Below are 19174 nucleotides of genomic sequence, written 5' to 3' on the forward strand. Positions count from 1 at the left end.
CATTGTCAAATCCTCCATGAGATTGAGTGTTTTAGAGAAATTAGGATGGTTTCCATTATTGTGTGGAATTTCACCTCTCCTCACACATACACCTAATTCACTTTTACTAGGAAATTTTGAATCCAGCAGCACAGTTGATACTTTAATAATGCACGTCACCATAGTAACTAGAGATAGTAATCCAAAGATATATGCAATAGAATAAAGGAAATGTATTGGGTGCAAATTCTTAGGCCATAAGAACCAAGTATGTGAAAATATATACCTTTATATTGCCATTTCTGAATATAAGTTCCTTATTGCTAGCAAAACCTTTTTTTTTTTTCCAAAATCAGGATAAACTTAAGAGCTTTCTGAAGCAATTCAAGGCAAATTAAGTCTGTTTATGGTTCTATATCTTGTCAGAGTAGCATCTAAGATTTGGAGAGTTTATATTGTGGTAGCGTCAGGGGAGGGACAGCTGCACCTCGGTCCATGCTGGTATCTATTGAGAGATATGTTGACATGTCTGGTTCTTAGTTATAACCTGGCAACCACCCCACCACCCTCCACCCCCGTGCGGCAGCAACTGAAATGCCCCCATTCCCATCCATCTCTTTATTATTTATTGCCGGACCCGGAAAACTAGCCTGTGGTGCCAGTAGTGAGGAGACCAAAGGGGCAGGGGTTGGTAATCAGTTTATAGTCACAATTTTATCTGATCACAGAAAGTTGCGTTAAAGACTTTCCAGTCATGTTGTCTGGAATGCACACCTCCGACGGGCACATGTGAATTTAACAGCTTCTGTCCATTGCAAGCACCGGTGGGGCCCAATTAGGCAAACTTCAAAAGCTTAATTCACCATAGGTAAAATATTCATTTTTATATTTATGTGGATAAAAATGCCATCTCATTTTTTTCAGGTATTTGCCTGGTTAGAAATCCATTTGGGGTGAAAAGGTGGGTGGGAACTAAATGCTTGCTCCAGGTAAAATGGTCAAGACTGTCTTTGTTCTTACCTGACTCACTTTGAGCAGAGTGTCTCCTGCCCTGAGCTTGGCATCTCATACTTCTCAGTATGACCAATGTCGTGGCAAACTGGTGAGTGAGCTGAGTTAGAGACAGGATGACCCTTATGCCTTATTTCCATTAACCTTCTGCAGCTGACTACAGATACCTCTAATGTCTTGTATGAGCATTGATGTAAATGTCCTCACTTCAGCTCTTACATATTAGTACACTTGTCCTCATTATCCACGGGGAACTGGTTCCAGGACCACCTTGGATACCCAAATCTGCAGATGCTCAAGTCCCCTATAGGAAAAAGGTGTACTATTTGCATGTAACATATGTACATCCTCCTATATACTTTAAATCATCTCTAGATTACTTCTAATACATAATACAATATAAATACTATGTAAATAGTTGTTATACTGTATTTTTTAGAGAATAATGACAAGAAAAAATCTGTGCACATTCAGTACAGATGCAGCTATCATAGACCTCACTACATAGATGTCAACAACAGAGCATTTTCTTCCTTTAAATACTTACAGGTTGCTCTCATTTAATGATTTAAAAGAGAAATACATAGAATAAAACACAGGAGATTTAAAATACAAGTACATATAAAATAATTATAAATAGAATAAATGTAAATTCACTTCTGTCCCACACACATACTGTTCACTCTCATCAAAACCCTGATTCTGGAGTTTCTGTTGTGACCAGCAGTTAACGAATCTGACTAGCATCCATGAGGATTCAGATTTGATCCCTGGCCTTGCTCAGTGAGTTAGGGATCCGGCATTGCTGTGGTGTAGGTTGAAGATGAGGCTCAGATTCTACGTTGCTATGGAGAGGGCAGCAGCTACAGCTCCAATTCAAGCCCTAGCCTGGGAACCTCCATATGCCGCAAGTGCAGTCCTAGAAAGCAAAAAACAAACAAACAAACAAACAAACAAACAAAAAAAAACAAAAAACAAACAAACAAAACCCCAATTCTTCTCTCTTGAAAACTCTCCTATGAGGATGAGGATGAGGATTGTTGTATGATACCTACAGTGCCAATGGGGTGAGGGGGCAAGGTTTCTGGCACCATTGGTAAGTGGTAAGACATCAGGTAAACTTGAACTTTCTGGCAGGATTTCAGAAGGATCATTTACGTCAGAAGAACTAAGTTCTAATCACAGACATTGACACTTTGGAGGAGGCTTAATGATACTCTCAGGATCTATGGAGGTTGCTGGCTGAGGATCTTCAAGCTTGAAGGCCAAGGCTTCACAATTGCAGATGCTTTAGTTAGAAACATTGTTGTTGAAGCTGTTTCTTCTTTTCTCTTATTCATCAAATAAATCTTGCAGTGGTTGTACACATGTCATTATTCCTTGGGTGACACAGAGGGGTCATTCCATCAAAGGGTCATACTTGAAGTTCATAGTCTGTAACACGTGAAACTGTCCAAAAAACTGCCTCACATTCTTCAAGGGTCCAAACTGATGGCTCTGCCTTCTCTAAATCTTCTGCACCATCATCACCATTGTCTGCAGAGGATTTCAGTGGTTCCTTGTTAGTAAGTGTTTCTCTATGTTCCTCAGCAGTGTCCTCTATTATGTTAGAGAAGCTTTTCCCACTAACTTCCCTTGGAACATTAAAGATATTCCTGACTTTTGCATCAGTAGCGGGGGACGCTCCTGAAATTATGGACTATCTCACTCCATAATGGCTTCTGACATGCATCGACTGTCTTGGGCTTTAGAGCATTTACAGTCTCCGTAATTGTGAAGCTCTTCCAAAAATCTATAAGTGCTCCTGAAGATAAGGCAAGTGTAAGGTGCTTTAATGCACTTGATGATGCCTGGATCAAGTGGCTGCAGCAGTGACACAGTGTTTAGAGGCAGGAACATTACTTCTGCATTCTCCTCTGTGAAGCAGAGAGACTGGGGGTGGCTGGGAACATTGCCAGTGATGAGGAGCCCCTTGAGTGGCAGGCCCTTCTTTTTGAGGTACTTTTTCACTTCAGGAATGAAACGCTGCCAGAACTTTGCCAGTAACAAGACGGCCATCACCCAAGCCTCCTTGTCATGTTACCAGAACACGGATGGGCAGTTTTTTGGTTTTCATCACATTTCATCACATTGAAAATTTGCTCTGGAAGGTAGTCTTTTTCTTCTATGAGTTTCTTGAGCTCTTCTTGGGATGCTGGTGCTGCTTTGGCATCCGCAATGCTGATTCTCCTGTGATCCTTAAGTTCCCGAGGCTGCAGCCCTTTACACAGCTAGCCAGCCATCCCTTACTAGCCTTATCTTCTGCTCGCTCCCCTAAGCTCCCTCACAGTAATGCTTATAAAAGCAAAGTGCTTTTCACATGTAACTTTGCCGTCAACGGTGATATACTCCTCTGACTTGTCCTCCAGGAGCACAGTTAAGGCTTTTCTCTGTCTTTGCAGCATTTGAACACAAACCAGAGAGACAATGGTTGCCATTGTAGAGGCAGTGCTAACACATCTGCAAATTTCAGCTTCTTTTAGCTTCTTCTCTGCTTAGGGTGGATGGCCGATTCATTGTTCCTGACCTTACTGTCTGCTTTGGCAAGAGACATGCCCATTTCACAAGAGCTAAGATTTTTGTTTTCTCTTCGAGAGAGAGCACTTTACGCTCCCCCTTAACCTTTGAGGGATGTGTTGACCACTTAGTTTCTTTTTAGGGGCCATTTTTTCCATAGACACAAAGGATGCACACAACATAAGCAGCCACCGAATAAGGCGCAGGGTAAACCATGCTTAAATGACAAGGTGCTGGAGAGAGACTGAGGATCCATGGAATGAATGGCAGAGGGCTACAGCAGGGTGTGCTTTCAGTGGATTTAGGTTTGTTTTTTTGAAAATTCCTGGATTTTTTTTCCCAAAGGTTTTCAATCTGTGGTTGGTTGAATTCGTGGATGCAGAACCCATGGATAAGTGGGCTGACTGTATTCATTTTGCATTTCAGTTAATCATGGATATGGCTTGATATAGGAAATATCAGTAGCTTGCCCTTTCAGGTTTTGTGTTTTTTGTATTCGTCAAACCTACCACAAGTGTGTACTATTGTTTCCCAACCTGCTTAAAGCTTAAAATATAAATCTGGTTAGCTTAAGTGCGATATTAAGATTATAAATCTAGATTGATGGTTTTAATTCATTTGAAGGACAGTTAATTTTATTTTATTCCATGGCCTTAAATGCAGTCTACTAAAATTCATACTCAATAAGATGTTGCAGCTAGAGGGCCAAAATCTGTCTTGACTACAAGCAAAAACCTCTCAGACACTCCTGAGTGCAAGTTCTACTCTGTCAATAGAGTAGCAGTATTTCTATGTGAAGGTCTGAACTTTGAGAGTCTATATTGAAAGAACTTTCATTATTTATGTTCAGTATTCATATCCTCCACTAACACAGATATGTTGAATTTGAAACATATTCAGTGTCTAAAAACCCAAATTTATGGAATAAATAAATAAGAGAATGTAATTTTTTATGGCCACACCCATAGTATATGGAAATTCCTGGGCCAAGGATTGAATCCGAGCCACAGCTATGACCTGCGCTGCAGCTGTGGCAATACTGGATCCTTTAACCCACTGTGCAGGGCCAGGAATTGATGCAACAGCTCCACAGCGACCACTGCAGTAGGATTCTTAACCCACCGTACCACAGTGGGAACTCAAAGGGAATTTTTTTTTCAGTCCAGAAGTTTCTTTATAGGTCAGAGGAGTTTATATAAATAATATGGTTCCATATTATATGGTAGAACACATACACATATATATATTACATATATGCTATATATTTTAAATACGTGCTACATATATTCATTTACATACAGTTCTAACCAGTGAAGTATGATTGCAGTTATGTTCATCTCCTGAAGATTGCAGTGTTCTATGTTTTGAAATGCTTGAATCAATAAACATCGGTAGAAATTAACTCATTGTTACGATTATGCCAAATTTTTTACATTTTTCACAGTTAAGTGAAGACATTTATTTTTCAGAAACAAAATAATCGATTACAAAACTATTTCAGCTTTTTCGATTGCAAATGTTAGAGTTATAATACACATTTAATTGATTTTATATAATTTAGGCTGATTTACTAAGACCAATTGTCATTATTTGTTTATTAAGTTTTTTCTAATCGTAGTCAGTGACAGAGAGGCAACTCAAATTTAACCAATAAAATGTTTATCAATAGACAACAGTTTGTTCATTAACTCTTTAAGTAATTAATTCATTGATTAGGAATTAATTAATTAGTTCATTAATTCTTTAATGTTTTTGTTGTTTCATAAGTACTATTAGAATAAATTTACTCATATAAGGAATTATAGGCCGTAAATCTGAGACATAAGCTTATTGTTCCTACTGCTACATTCTTGGATGACTAGAACCCTGACTGGAATCCCTTGGGTCTGAAAGATTCTATTCTGCTCCTCAGGAGCGTGATTCAGGAGCATTATGCTCTGAGAGAATAAGCTACCCCTTCCCTACCCCATTCCCCACCTACAAAACGGGCCTGCCCAAGAGCATTGGTCCCAATTCTGTGCTCTGAAATTCTACTCATTTCTCCCTGGGATTTTCTGCACACACAGCAACCCTCCACCCCTGCTGGTGGTGACCCTTTCCCAGGATTTCCCTTCCCTAAGACCTGTTCCCTGTGTAAGAAAATATGGAATTATAGGAGAAAAATTTGAAGCATTAACCTGGGTCCTCAAGCCTCATCTGTAATTCACTTTTCTAACAATGAGGCCCTTGGATTGGAGTGTTTATGAGCTATCTGGGCAAAAGTAATTGTTCAGGATTGCATATATATGTACATACATACATACAAATGTATATACACTTTCCTGAAACTATGTATCTGAAGTTATACAAGCTTCATACTTGTGAAGATTTCAAGACTAAACTCAAAGAGCAACAAAGAAGGCTTGATAGTTTCTTTTAAATTTAAAAAATTCACATGATACAAAGAGAAGTCTTCAAGGGGCAAAAATGAGGCTGAAATGCTGACCTGTGTAAAAACTTTTAGAGTACTAATTAATAAAACTGCACTGATTTAGAAAATGAATCATTTTGCAAGGGGGTGTATGCACAAAGTTCATACTACTGCTGATGGTGAAGCAAGTGTACAGAATGGAACATGGACATTACTCATTTTTATCATGATTTTACGGGCAATACCCATTTAATTTAAAACTGGCCTGTGACTTTCCAATATGAATACAATTATGTTTCGCTTTCATGTTTCTTTTGTTAATTGTGTAATAAAACTTGCCCAAACCTTTAAATGTCTTTCTTGCCCTCTAATGCAACAGACTTTAAAAATCCTTTTATTGGGGGATTTTTGAAATAAACACTCTATCTTTGTACGTCTAAAAAAAAAGAAAAGAAAGGATCGAAACAATTTGCTTGGGTCCAGTCAATTGATCTTTCTTTATGAATTTATTTTGGGAAGAGATGGCTCAAAGGTTTACCAACTATCTGCTATGTGTTAGACCCTCTGCTGGAGCTTTCATATGTGTTCTCTCAGTTGTTATTTGATGCCAGAGGAAATCTCAAGGTTTCTAGAGGTTCCCAAATTCACATGCCCTCGGGCACTTAGACTGTGTGAAGCAAGCAGCTGGGACTGTGGCAAATCCTTAGAATCTGCTATTCAGCTCCAGTGGATTCTTTTCATGCAAGATGGTGGGCTTAGGAAGGTCAGATCTTTGTATTTTTCCAAGAGAAGCAACAGATGAGAATTTTTATGTAAAGTCTCCTGTTTCTTGGACGGCTCCAAATTTTAAAAATAAATAAATAAATGGTGCATGGACCAAACAAAACATTTTACAAGCTAGATTTGATGATATGGCTTCTGGTTTTAGGACTTCTGATCTAGCTTTATCTCCCTGAAAAAGACACTCAGACTGGTTAAAACCTTGCCTGCAGTCAGCAGCTCACTCACTGTAGCAGAGGTGGAACAGTGACTGCAGACTCCATTTCCACTGTCCTCCAGTCCATGCATTTGAAGGACACAAGGGGCCCAAGCAGAAGTGCCCCCCCCATACGTATATGTATGTATATATATTTTAAGATACAAATGTACTTCTTTACAAAACAGAAACAGACCCACAGTTATAGGAAACAAACTTATAGTTACCAAAGGGGAAAGGGGAGTGGGGAGAGATAAAAATTAGGACATTGGAATTAACATACACACACTACTATGTACAAAATAGATATACAAGCATCTACTATATAACACAGGGAACTATGCTCAATATTATATAGTAACCTATAAGGGAAAAGAATCTGAAGGTGATAATAGATATATCTGAATCACTGTGCTATATATCTGAAACTAACACAACGTTGTAAATCAACTGTACTTCGATTTTTTTTTTTTTAAAAAGTGTTTAGGCCATAGAGAATGTGTGAGATTTAATGTTGTGAGATTAAATGTTGCCAGGAAAGGGCTCGGTACACACATAGGGCTTTTCTAGCTCTAACCTTCTAGGACAATTATGTCAAACCCAGGCAACATTTTCCAAAATTAAAAAAAAAAAAAAAAAAAGGTGGAGGGGAAGAGAAGTCATCATTTGTTAAGAATTTTTTATAGGCCTTTTTGTATTGTGTAGATTTTTCATTCTCATTTTGATGATTAAAGCAGCGGTACTTGCTTTTTTATTACGATGATGATGTAACATTGGATGGTTTACTGCATGACCATCCTTTTGGACAGTATTGAAAAAATAGCCTATCCAGTATAGGCCATTCCGAGAATATTAGTTCTTAGTTTTACCTCGTTAATAAAGAGTTGAAATTTAGACCTTGCTGTGATATATGCCAAGGTGACTTGCAATCCTGAGGTGAATTCTATAATAATCTGGGCCAATCCTGAACCATATAAATATGAAAATCTACACAACCCATAGAGGGAGGTTTTAAATTTTTGCTATAAATGAGAGCGGGGTGAGCGTGTTTAGACAAAGCATTCGGGTGTATATCTGACATCAGGGTGGGCCCTGGGGTTGGGAACAGAGAGGGTGGCACACTAGCTAATTTCTTCATTCCCACAAAATACAAGAGGGCCTCTCTCTTGAGTTTTGCACAGTACCCTTCCCAGTGTGCCAAACAGGATCAAAGTTACAAACCTTTGGGCCATACGAGAACACAAAATCAGCTACAGAGGTTTGGAGACAAATGACACAGCTCTGCTGGACCTGTCCCTGTGTCGAAATGGCACCACTTCCATCAAGAAGTAGAATTCAAGGAGAACAAGTGTCATGGAAATCTTATGATGATGATGCTAAACATTTCTCCTTCCCCCAGCCATTCCCATTAGAGAAAATTCTGCCCCATCAAACTGATCTGCTGAGACCTACTCAGGATAGAGACAATTCTGGGCATCTTGTCCAAACCTCTGGAGAACCTTGCCTAATTAAATCTTTGGCATAAAACAGAATGCTTAAAATCCAGGCTCCAGGAATAAATATTGTAAAAATGCTTATTATGAAAACACTAAAATTATAAATTTAAATGCAAGTTTTATTGGGTAGCATACATTGTATCCCTAAAGTAAGGCATAATTCTTCACTTGTTATTCTTCACGCTTCTAGAAGACAGGCAAGTAGCCAAAAAAATTTAGACAAAGGGATGTTCAGTGTCTTTGCAATGTAAATCTGTAGTGACTCTCCTACCGTTTCTACTTACATCCAAGTAATGCCCTCAGCAGCCTAATGATTAAAATATAGATATAGATTTTGAGCAGTAATGGGATTAATGTTACTAATAGCCTTTAAAAATGTTTGAATCATGGGATTAGATTGATTAGATTAATATTACATTAAAATTTATAGATGTATAGTTTTATGAAGTAGTAATTCATAAAACTTTAATTACATAGATAGCTTACTTTGTATATTCTACTTCGCTTCATGATCTTAATATATAGATTATTTTAAGATGTAAAATATTTTTCAAGTATCTCAAAAGTTTAAAAGCTCGTTGGTATAAAAATACTGTTTTATGCTGATAAGGTTTGCTTTTCATATTATTTCATTAATGTTAAAATCATGTCAATATCAGTGGGGGACTTGGTGATTTGTTCATGTCTCACCTCTGCCTTGGAGCATTTCTTCTCAGGCAATGTCATCTGGCACAAACATTTGTCATCTTCAAATGGATTTCCCAGTAATCTGAACCAAAAATCCTGGCATGCGTTTTATCACACATAGAACTGCACCCATCCTGCTTTGTTTTATATCCTTCCCGATTTTTCCCAGCAGAGTTACATGCATTTTTGTCTTTCTAACTAATGATGTAAGGTCACGGTGCACATAAATTTTCCAATTCGCATGTTCAATCCATATATTTGTTGATATTTCCACATCATTAAAAACTCTTTCATAACATCTTTAGTAATTGGAAAATATTTTATTATGAACTATAATTTCACCAATGTATTCTTGTTGACTTTTCTCTCTCTCATCTTTTTTTTTTGTCTTTTTAGGGCTGCACCCCCAGCATATGGAAGTTTCCAGGCTAGGAGCTGCAGCTGCTGGCCTACACCACAGCAACGCCAGATCCTAGCCACGTCTGCGACCTATACCACAGCTCATGGCAACACTAGATCCTTAACCCACTGAGTGAGGCAAGGGATCAAACCTGCATCCTCATGGATACTAGTTGGGTTCTTTACCTCTAGTAAAGAGCCACGATGGGAACTCTTCTCTTTTTTTAAAGTAAACAACTAGCTAAAGTTGTCAGCCTAAGTAGCTAAAATTTTGTATGCATGCATAACCATTTCTTTAGGATAAATTCTGAATGTAATTGATATGATAAAGAGAATATAAAATCTTGGCATATTTACAGAAAGGTATGTTACACGATCACATACATTTTGTACAGAGTACCCATGTCCCTAAACCCTCAACCACAGATTGTATTAATATTATTATTGTTATTTCTTTGTCAATATAATAGGAAGATAGTATGCAATTCTTTGGTGATCACTGAGGTTGAATATTATTTTATACATTTCTGGTTGTCTAGACAGAGAGATTTGGGGATAAAACTTTCTGTAGTTCTATAAGTAACCCTGCAGAGAGGACATGAATCCTATCATCTTTAACGTGCCCAGATCCCTCACCCTAGCTCTACATAGACGTTAATTTATAGGGAGTTCCTGTTGTGGCTCAGTGGTAATGAATCTGACTGGTATCCATGAGGATGAGGGTTCAGTTCCTGCCCTGGGAACTTCCATATGCTGCAAGTGCAGCCCTAAAAAGCAAAAAAGAAGAAAGAGAGGAAAAATAAAGTAAAAAGACATTAATTCATAGAAATAGAATGCTTAGGCAATTTTGTGAAAAGGTAGTTCTGTCAAAAACTCTGCTTAAATTTTCTATTTAAATAAAGAGTATTAATAATTTAGTGAAAATTTTGTCACTACATTTCAAAGTAGACATAAATGGTTCAGATGGTTTTTTTCTCTGTGAGATATAATGTGAAATATAAACCTTATTGAAATTGTGTATTTCCTTTGATGAAGTATTACAACTTGAATGTGTTTAATCTTTTTACTATTTGTGCACTTTTCCTTTTTAAAGGTAATTCAATTCAAAATGCAACTTAAATTGAAAATATTTTTATCTATCTCTGATTTTCAAGCACATATTAAGTGATCATTTATATGACGTGTGAGATGTCTCTTGAAACAGATCTGTTATATCAAAAGACTGAGAATATTATCGGCAGGAAATTGGATGTATTAAGATTGATTTACCCTTTGCTGTGGAAGAAAGTATTCCAACCTCTAGCAGCTTAAAACAATAAACACTCATTATCTCACACATTTTCTTTTTCTCAGAATCAGGAAGCCAGAGCAGCTTAAGTGGGCGCTCTGGCTTAGGGTCTCTCTGAGGTTGCAGTGAAACTGTTGGCCTCAGCTGCAATTTCTGAAGACTGGTGTCTGAAAGATTTACATTTTTAAATAAAATTGAAATTTAGTTGCTGTACAATGTTGCATTAGTTTCAGGTGTACTCCATAGTGATTTGGTATTTGCATATGTTAGGAAATGATCAACACAAGAAGTCTAGTAAATTACCTGTCCCCATACAAAGGTTTGACAGTATTATCGATCATATTCCTTATGCTGTATATTACCTCCCAGTGGTTTATTTAATTTAGAACTGGAAGTTTGTACCTGCTAATCTCAACCTCTGATCCCCTTCTGTCCTGGCAAGGACCTGCTTCTAAGCTCATTCACATGAAAACTGGCTGATCTTAGTTCCTCACCAAAGAAGTGTCTCAGTAGGGCTGCTGTGGACAGATATGGTTTCCCCCAGAGTAAGAGATCCCAGAGATGGGGGGGGGGGAGCGGGGGAAGAGTATTTATTTAGAGTAAATAGTATTATTTTAAGTAAACATTTACCATAAGCTATTAATCATGGATTAAAATAATTGATGCCTGCATTCAGGATGTCGGAATCTATCAGTTTCTTTTAACTGTCAATAACTTTGTTTCAGCAGTCTGAATTACATAATCTTTAAATGGCTAAACCTAAAAGTACTTTAAAAGAATTTCCTAATTCTTTATGTTTTCCAAAAAATACCTTTTGGAGTTCCTGTCATGGCACAGCAGAAATGAATCCGACTAGGAACCAGGAGGTTGTGGGTTTGATCCCTGGCTCAGTGGGTTAAGGATCCGGTGTTGCCATGAGCTGTGGTGTAGGTCACAGACTTGGCTCGGATCCCGAGTTGCTGTGGCTCTGGCGTAGGCCGGTGGCTGCAGCTCCGATTCGACCCCTCGCCTGGGGACCTCCATAGGCTTCGGGTGCAGCCCTAAAAGGACAAAAAAAAAAAAAAAAAAAAAAAGGCAAAACGAAAACGAAAACAAAACAAAACAAAAACCCTTCATCATCAGTGTTTCCTTGAGAATTTAAATCAAACTCCTCTGCTTATTTTAAACGAAATGAAGAAACTTAAGTATGTTATCATTTTAAAGTAATGCGTAATTATTTTCCTAGGTATGACTCCTCTTTCTTACAGGCACTTAGCTTTAATAATAAAATTCTTTATCCTTCTGCTTTTTTTAAATTTATGTAAAATTTCAGTGTGGCTCCCTCCCCCTCAGAGGCTGAAAATGAGAATTCCTTCCCTAGCAGCTCCCTCTCACTTGAGACCTAACTAGGACTCATGTCATGTCATGGATGCAAAGGATCCTGTCATGGCTTTAATATAGCTTATTTTCTTGTAGAATTTCTTTTTGTTTTCTGAAAACGACAGACATAACTCATTGTATAACCTTATCTTATTCTAGGTCCCCGAAGAACCCGGAACAGAAGATCATTAAAAGAGTGATTGCTCTTGAAGGAGATATTGTAAAGTAAGTTCTTAAACTGTTATTTTTGAGTTCACGTTATAAATATCTAGTTTTTTGTTGAGTTTTAAATCACATTTCATGGAAGCACATCTCAGTTCAATGATAACCAAAGCTTTGGAGTCTTTCCAAATGAACTGGTACATTTTCAGGGAGTACCATCAGAATATAACACATACGTAAGCTGTCTGATAACATTATTATCCTTTAACTGGGAGGCTCAGGAAAAATAAATATTAAAAATTTTATAAAATGACCATTAATTGTTTTTCAGATATTAAAATTAGCATTATTGTTTTAGATTGTGATGTCAAGATTTATTATTTTAGATGCAAATACAGAAACTAAGGGGGAGCTTTTATTGTAATAGAGATGGGGGAATATGGAAAAGGATGTGAAACAGAAACTTTTGGATCAGTGACAAAAATAGTAGCTTTAGAAAATAACATAATGATCAGGTGCTTTACCAAAATGTGTAGCAATGTCATTTATTCTACTTGCTGATAAATCTAGAATAATGTTTGAGCTTCTGCAAGTAGGTATTGATGTGGCATGATAGGTCTCATATTGCTTAATTACCTTATTTTAAGTTGTAGCCAAAACTATACATTGTGGGATTCCATATAATTTGAAAACTATATTCCGAAAACTTTTTAATCCTGTTTTCCCAAAAAGTTTGATGCTAGACTATCTGTAATGATAGTACAGTTTAAGCAATCTCATTCACGTGAACCTCATTAAAATAGCCTAGAGCAGAATCTAGTACAGCTGTTCTCAAAAGATGGCCCAAAGACCATGGGTGTTCCAAGACCCTTTGCGGGGGAGGGGGGCAGTCTGTGGGATCAAAACTCTTTTCCTAATAATACTGAAATGTTATTTCTCATAAGTGTACAGTGGAGTTTTCCAGAGATTACATGATGTATGATATTGCAGAAGTCTGAGGCAGGAGTGGATATGGGCTTAATTTTCTATAATCCAGATACTGAAAAGACTGAAAACTATACTTTTTCACTAAACATGTTCTTTTACATGTTGCTTTATTATTGTTATTTTACATTGATTTCACTAGTTTTTTTAAAAGCCTCTGTTTTAATTTCTAATATGGTAAATATTGACATCTCATACCCACATAAGCAAGGTTCTTTGAGACCACAGTTATTTTTAGGAGTGTAAAATTTTCCTCAGATCAAACAATTTGAGAACTTGCTGATGCAGGAAAGAATGGCAAACATTTTCGTCTAGTTTACGTGTTCATTAGTACCTGCATCATATCCATGGAGTTATTGAGATATGGTTTGTTTAGTTTATATTCATGAGTATTTGTTTGGTCTTTTTTCTTCTAAAATTTTTATTGAAGTATAATTTATGTACTGTACAAAACATATACTTTAAGATATAGTTCAGTGAGTTTTAATACAAAGTTATACAATTGTGCAACCCTTACCACAATCTAGTTTTTGAACTTTTCTAATACCTTCAATCATTCCCTTCCTGTTTACACTTGACTCTGGTTCCCACCAGTCCCTCTTGCCGTTGCCACACAATCATGGATAAGTTTTCTGCCTTTGTAGGTCAGGCTTTTCTAGAATTTTATTCACATGGTAATATACAGTATGTAATCTCTTGTACCTGGTTCCTTTCACTTAGCATAGTGTTTTTGTTGTTGTTGTTCTGCCATGTTGTGAATCTGTAATATCTTCCTTTACATTATTCATGGGATTCCATTATGGATGCACAGCTCTATGACTATGAGTATATTAAAAGCATGTTTTACTTTTTAAATGGGTAATTTATGTGTTACATGAATTACATCTCAATAAAGCTATTAAAAAACCAAAGCAAAAAAGGTGATCAACAAAGCAGGCAAAAATTTCATCTTTGTAAATTAATCTAAAAGGATTAGGAATGCCAAGGGATCCATTTTATGGTATAATCCAAGACAACACAGCTTCAATTCAAGTGTATCATTATTGGTCACAAGCTAACTAGTTAACAACGTGAGATTGTAAAGCTTGGTCAGACATTAAAAAAGAACTCTATGCAATCAGATACTACAACAGACCTCTCTGAAAAGAAGGCTGAGTTGTTGCTTTCCAATGGAAATATTGGGTTCACAGAGGAGAGGCTGAGCTAGAAAGAGGGTTAATGGTGCAGGGTTGAAGAATGAGAGAAGGGGACATGGGACTATGGTAGGTTTACACCTTCTTTCCTCACTGCCGAAACCCACATGTGCAAAGTCTAGCTTCTTTGTTCCATCCTAAAAATTGACTTTGGACATACATCCCTTGCTGTCCCCCTTCACTATGCCTCTATCATAGTATAATGAGTATCAAATCTCAAGACTTTTTCACTGTCTGTCCTTTTTTTTAAAGCTAGTGATTGAATATTCCTGTAATGCCTTTCTAATAGTGTTGAAAAACGCTAAGGGATATTTAAGGAATAAAATATTTACTCATGTTCTTTTCTCTCCAAACTACTTTTTAAAATGTGAGAACACATAAAAATTGGAGGGTTTTTTTGTTTGTTTGTTTGTTTGTTTGTTTGTTTTTTGTCTTTTTGCCATTTCTTGGGCTGCTCCCACTGCATATGAAAGTTCCCAGGCTAGGGGTTGAGTTGGAGCTGCAGCTGCTGGCCTATGCCACAGCCACAGCAACGCTGGATCTGAACTGCATCCATGACCTATGCTGCATCTTGCAGCAATGCCAGATCCTTAACCAACTGAGTGAGGCCAGGGATCGAACTCTCATCCTCATGGTTACTAGTCGGGTCTTTAACCTGCTAAGCCACAGTGGTAACTCCTAAAAATTGTTTTAATATGCTGTCTATCCCTGGAAGTCATTAGTTGATTTGTGTCCTAACTTGTATTAGGCAAGGTGCTTTGGTCTATGATAGGGACTTTCCAGTCCCACCTCTATCTTGGATAATACTGGATTACCTAGGAGGCAAGCTAAGCACAAACATAGGGCTCTAGGGAGTTCCTATCATGGTGCAGCAGAAATGAATCCAACTAGGACCCATGAGGTTGCAGGTTCAATCCTTGCCCTTGCTCAGTGGGTTAAGGATCTGGTATTGCCATGGGCTGTGGTGTAGTCTGCAGACATGGCTAGGATATGGTGTTGCTGTGACTGTGGTGTAGGCTGTCAGATGTAGCTCAGATTCAACCCCTACCCTGGAAACCCCCATATGCCACAGGTGCAGCCCTAAAAAAGACAAAAGACAAAATCAAAAAAAAAAAGTAGGGTTCTAAAAAATTTTTTTGCAAAACTTTATTTTATTAAATGACCTGAACAAAAAAAAATTTGACTTATCAGGACTTGGTTATACATACTGTGGGTTTTATAGTATTTTTATTTTGAATTATACATAATTAGAGGGTTAGAGGGAACCATACTCTTTTCAGAGGTTAAGCCCTTGAAAATTTTAATCTAGTCCTCCATTTAATGCTCTGTTAAACTCCTTCCAATTACAGTAACAGAGAGAAAAATATAGTTGAAAGAGCACTCCCTTCATTATTTTTATTTTTTATTAAGGATTTTTATTTTTTCCATTATAGTTGTTTCACAGTGTTCTGTCAATTTCTACTGTACAGAAAAGTGACCTAATCACACATATATATACATTCTTTTTCTCACATTGTCCTCCATCATGTTCCATCATAAGTGACTAGATATAGTTCCCTGGGCTATACACCAGGATCTCATCACTTATCCACTCCAAATGCAATAGTTTGCATCTATTAACCCCAGATTCCCAGTCCATCCCACTCCCTCCCCCTCCCCCTTGGCAACTGCAAGTCTGTTCTCCAAGTCCATGAATTTCTTTTCTGTGGAAAGGTTCATTTGTGCCATATATGAGATTTCATATATAAGTGATATCATATGATATTTGCCTTTCTCTTCCTGGTTTGTTTCACTTGGTATGAGAGTCTCTAGTTCCGTCCGTGTTGCTGCAAATGGCATTATTTGTTCTTTTTAATGGCTGAGTAGTATTCCATAGTGTACATATACCATATCTTCTTAACACATTCATCTGTTGATGGGCATTTAAGTTGTTTCCAAGAGCAGTCCCTTTAAAACTACATGGGGAAGCAAGAGTGCTAAGAGTACAGGACCAGCCTCACCTCACTGAAGAAGAGGAATGACAGTGCCATACTTCTTGTTCTGTTCCCTTGTGCCCTCCATCTGCTGGCACTTTGCTTTTGCCTGTCATGTTTATTTCACTTGGGTTTTGCCCCACTATCAACTCCTGACTTCCTTGAGTGTGGCCTATGTTTAAACTACCTGAGAGAAATCTGAATGAACCCCTTTAAGGTGCAGATCGAGGCTCTGTCCACCTGACAGGCCACTGGCCCACCAATTGATCAGCTGCCTTTGGGGTAGGTACCTTTCCCTGGTCTAGTCAGCTGTGTCTAGGTAGGCCATGTACCTGGTACAGACCCTGTAGTTATAAGGAACCCCTTGGAAGGGCCTTATAGATGTGGAGAATACCCTGAGGCATCCCACATTGTGGCAGTGAGATTAGCTGTCTTTGCTCAGCGTTACCCTTCAAAACCTTGTATTTAGTGAGACTATAATCTGTTCTCCTGGAAGTTCTTCTCTTCTAGGGAAGAGAAGCTTTCTTTTTAAAATTACGGAAATAACGTGTGCTTGAAAAATGAAAAGTGCTGTAATGAACATCCTTGCCTACATAACTTCATAGACTTGTGTGTTTATACTTGTCTGTAGAATAGATATCTAGAGGTGGAAATATTCAGCCAATATATGTTTGGTTTTGTTTGGTTTGGTTGTTGCTGTTGTTATTTTTAATTCTAATATATGCAGCCAAATTTCCCTCCCAAGAGGTTGGTGTATATTTGTACTTACCAACACTGCGTGAAATACCCTATCAGAGAAAGTTGATTGAAATATTATGTGATCATGTGCAACACGGAATTTGTGGACTTCAGATCCAAAAACCAAAAAACATGGCAATACAAAATTTGAAATTAGTTCTAGATGATCAAGTTATATTTAATGTTATCAGCTCACTGACTGTGTAAGCCTTAGAACCATTCATTTAATGAACCCTAGTCTAGATGCTAGAGAGACATAGCTGATCAAAAGACACAGAGTCTCTGACTTCATGGAGCTTACATTCTAGTAGTTGGAAGCTAATCATAAACAAAATATAATTCATAATGCAGTGTCATGAGCCAGAAGTGCTGTGAAGAAAAAGTAGGAAAGAATGTATAATGGGCATCTGAGGTTGCTATTTTAGATAGGATGTTTAATACATGTTTCTAATGAGAAGACGTTTGAGCAGACTCTTAAATAAGTGAGGGAAGGAGGAGGAGAGCCGTACTGGTATTAAGAACAGTGTAGACCAAAGGAATAACAAATGCAAATCTGAGATGGATACATGTTAGGTGAGTTTAAGGAATTGCAAGATGCCAGCATGTCAGACCTTGGTGAAGGAGGAAAATTGAGGTAGGAGATTATGTCCAAGAGGTTCACAGGGCTTTGTGGGTTACAGTAAAGACTCTGGATTTTATTCTCGTGGGAAGGCAGGCCAGTGGAGAGTTTTGAGCCATGGAGCAGTGTGATCTGATTGATGTTGTTGCCTGCTATGAGAAGAGACCAAAGGGAGGCAATCTGACCCAAGTAACGGTCAAAGTGTTTTTCTCTTGAGAAAATCACATCCAGCTCCTTCTAATGGTAGTTAAGTGTCCTTGTTTATGACATGAATGATGACTACTTTGGTATGTTATTTTCACAGTGACTCATAAAAATAGTCACATTATTTGTAATCATCGTCATTATGATTATATTGGCAAGGTGAAAAGTAACATTGTAGTATTTGTTCAAAGAATTCAGATGAATATTTCAAAGACTGTAAAAGAGGGAGATTTTCGGGGTCCGAACGTTTTATCTTGGCATCAACTTTGATTAAAATCACAAAGCAATTGCTTGATTCCCTGGATAGCTTAGCTAGGAATGTAGTCATTGTCATCAAGTTAACCCAAATGGGGATGCTTATCTGTAACATGAACAGTCAAGAGCTAATGAAAGTCATATTTAGGCAGACCCATGAGTTCCATCAAAATATCTTTCATAGTTATTTTTTTTCTTATTAAATTTATTATGACTCTCAGAGAAGTCCTGTTTTAGAAAGCATTGGGATGAATACAAAGTGCTAACCTACAGCAAATCAATATGAATTAACCACAACTGAAATTTCTAAGGCATCAACATTTTTTATCGGGGCACTTAACACCTCTATTTCAGAGATTTTTGTCAACCCAGTCAGAAGTAAAAATCTAACATCTTCGCTCCTCTTACTTGGTGAAATACACTGTAGAAACATTTGGAATCTGGGCTTCCATAGTTAGCAACCTCAATGAAGTAAGTGAGTTGTCTTTTTAGTGCCCAGTGAAGAGAGAAACCATATAATTTATCACCTAAACGAGGACACCTTTGAGAGTGAAAGAGGATGATGATTATTACCTGGGAATAATGGGCATAGACTGAACTGCTCAGGCAAACCTCCACAAGTGGCCGCCCTCCCAGTGAAGGGCGATCTACCTTATAACTCACTTCACGTAATTCGATTGTGTTTAGTTTGTGGCTGTCCTTGTTCAGGAGAATTCCAAGAAGCGTTCATAGAAAACAATCACTTGGTGGCCCCAGGGAGGAATTAGGTCTGGCAGGATCAATGGTGGTGTGGAGAAGCGTGTTGTGCTCACCGTGCACTGATTTTCCTGCTGCGAAGTGCAGTGCAAGACTTTCTCTCCCAAGTGTTGATAATTCAGAGTGAGT

At 37.7% G+C, this 19174-nt stretch overlaps 1 protein-coding gene across 4 annotated transcripts in view; it reads left to right on the top strand.

Annotated features, from left to right (window-relative positions):
* IMMP2L (inner mitochondrial membrane peptidase subunit 2) overlaps nucleotides 1-19174 on the top strand; it is a 989629-nt gene that overhangs the window by 582907 nt on the left and 387548 nt on the right. For all 4 annotated transcript variants that reach the window (XR_014834216.1, XR_014834217.1, XM_021079086.2 and 1 more), the window contains exon 5: nucleotides 12321-12386. Coding sequence is in view for 2 of the 4 variants with exons in the window: in XM_021079086.2 (XP_020934745.1) it covers nucleotides 12321-12386 (66 nt within the window). In the remaining 2 variants the exon portion in view is untranslated. The remainder of the gene's footprint in view (nucleotides 1-12320; nucleotides 12387-19174) is intronic.

Source organism: Sus scrofa, chromosome 18 (assembly GCF_054392235.1).
Source record: "Sus scrofa isolate SSC_HxYL_T2T_F1_AM1 chromosome 18, Sscrofa_HxYL_maternal_Yorkshire_Landrace_v2.0, whole genome shotgun sequence".
Classification (NCBI taxonomy): Eukaryota; Metazoa; Chordata; class Mammalia; order Artiodactyla; family Suidae; genus Sus; species Sus scrofa.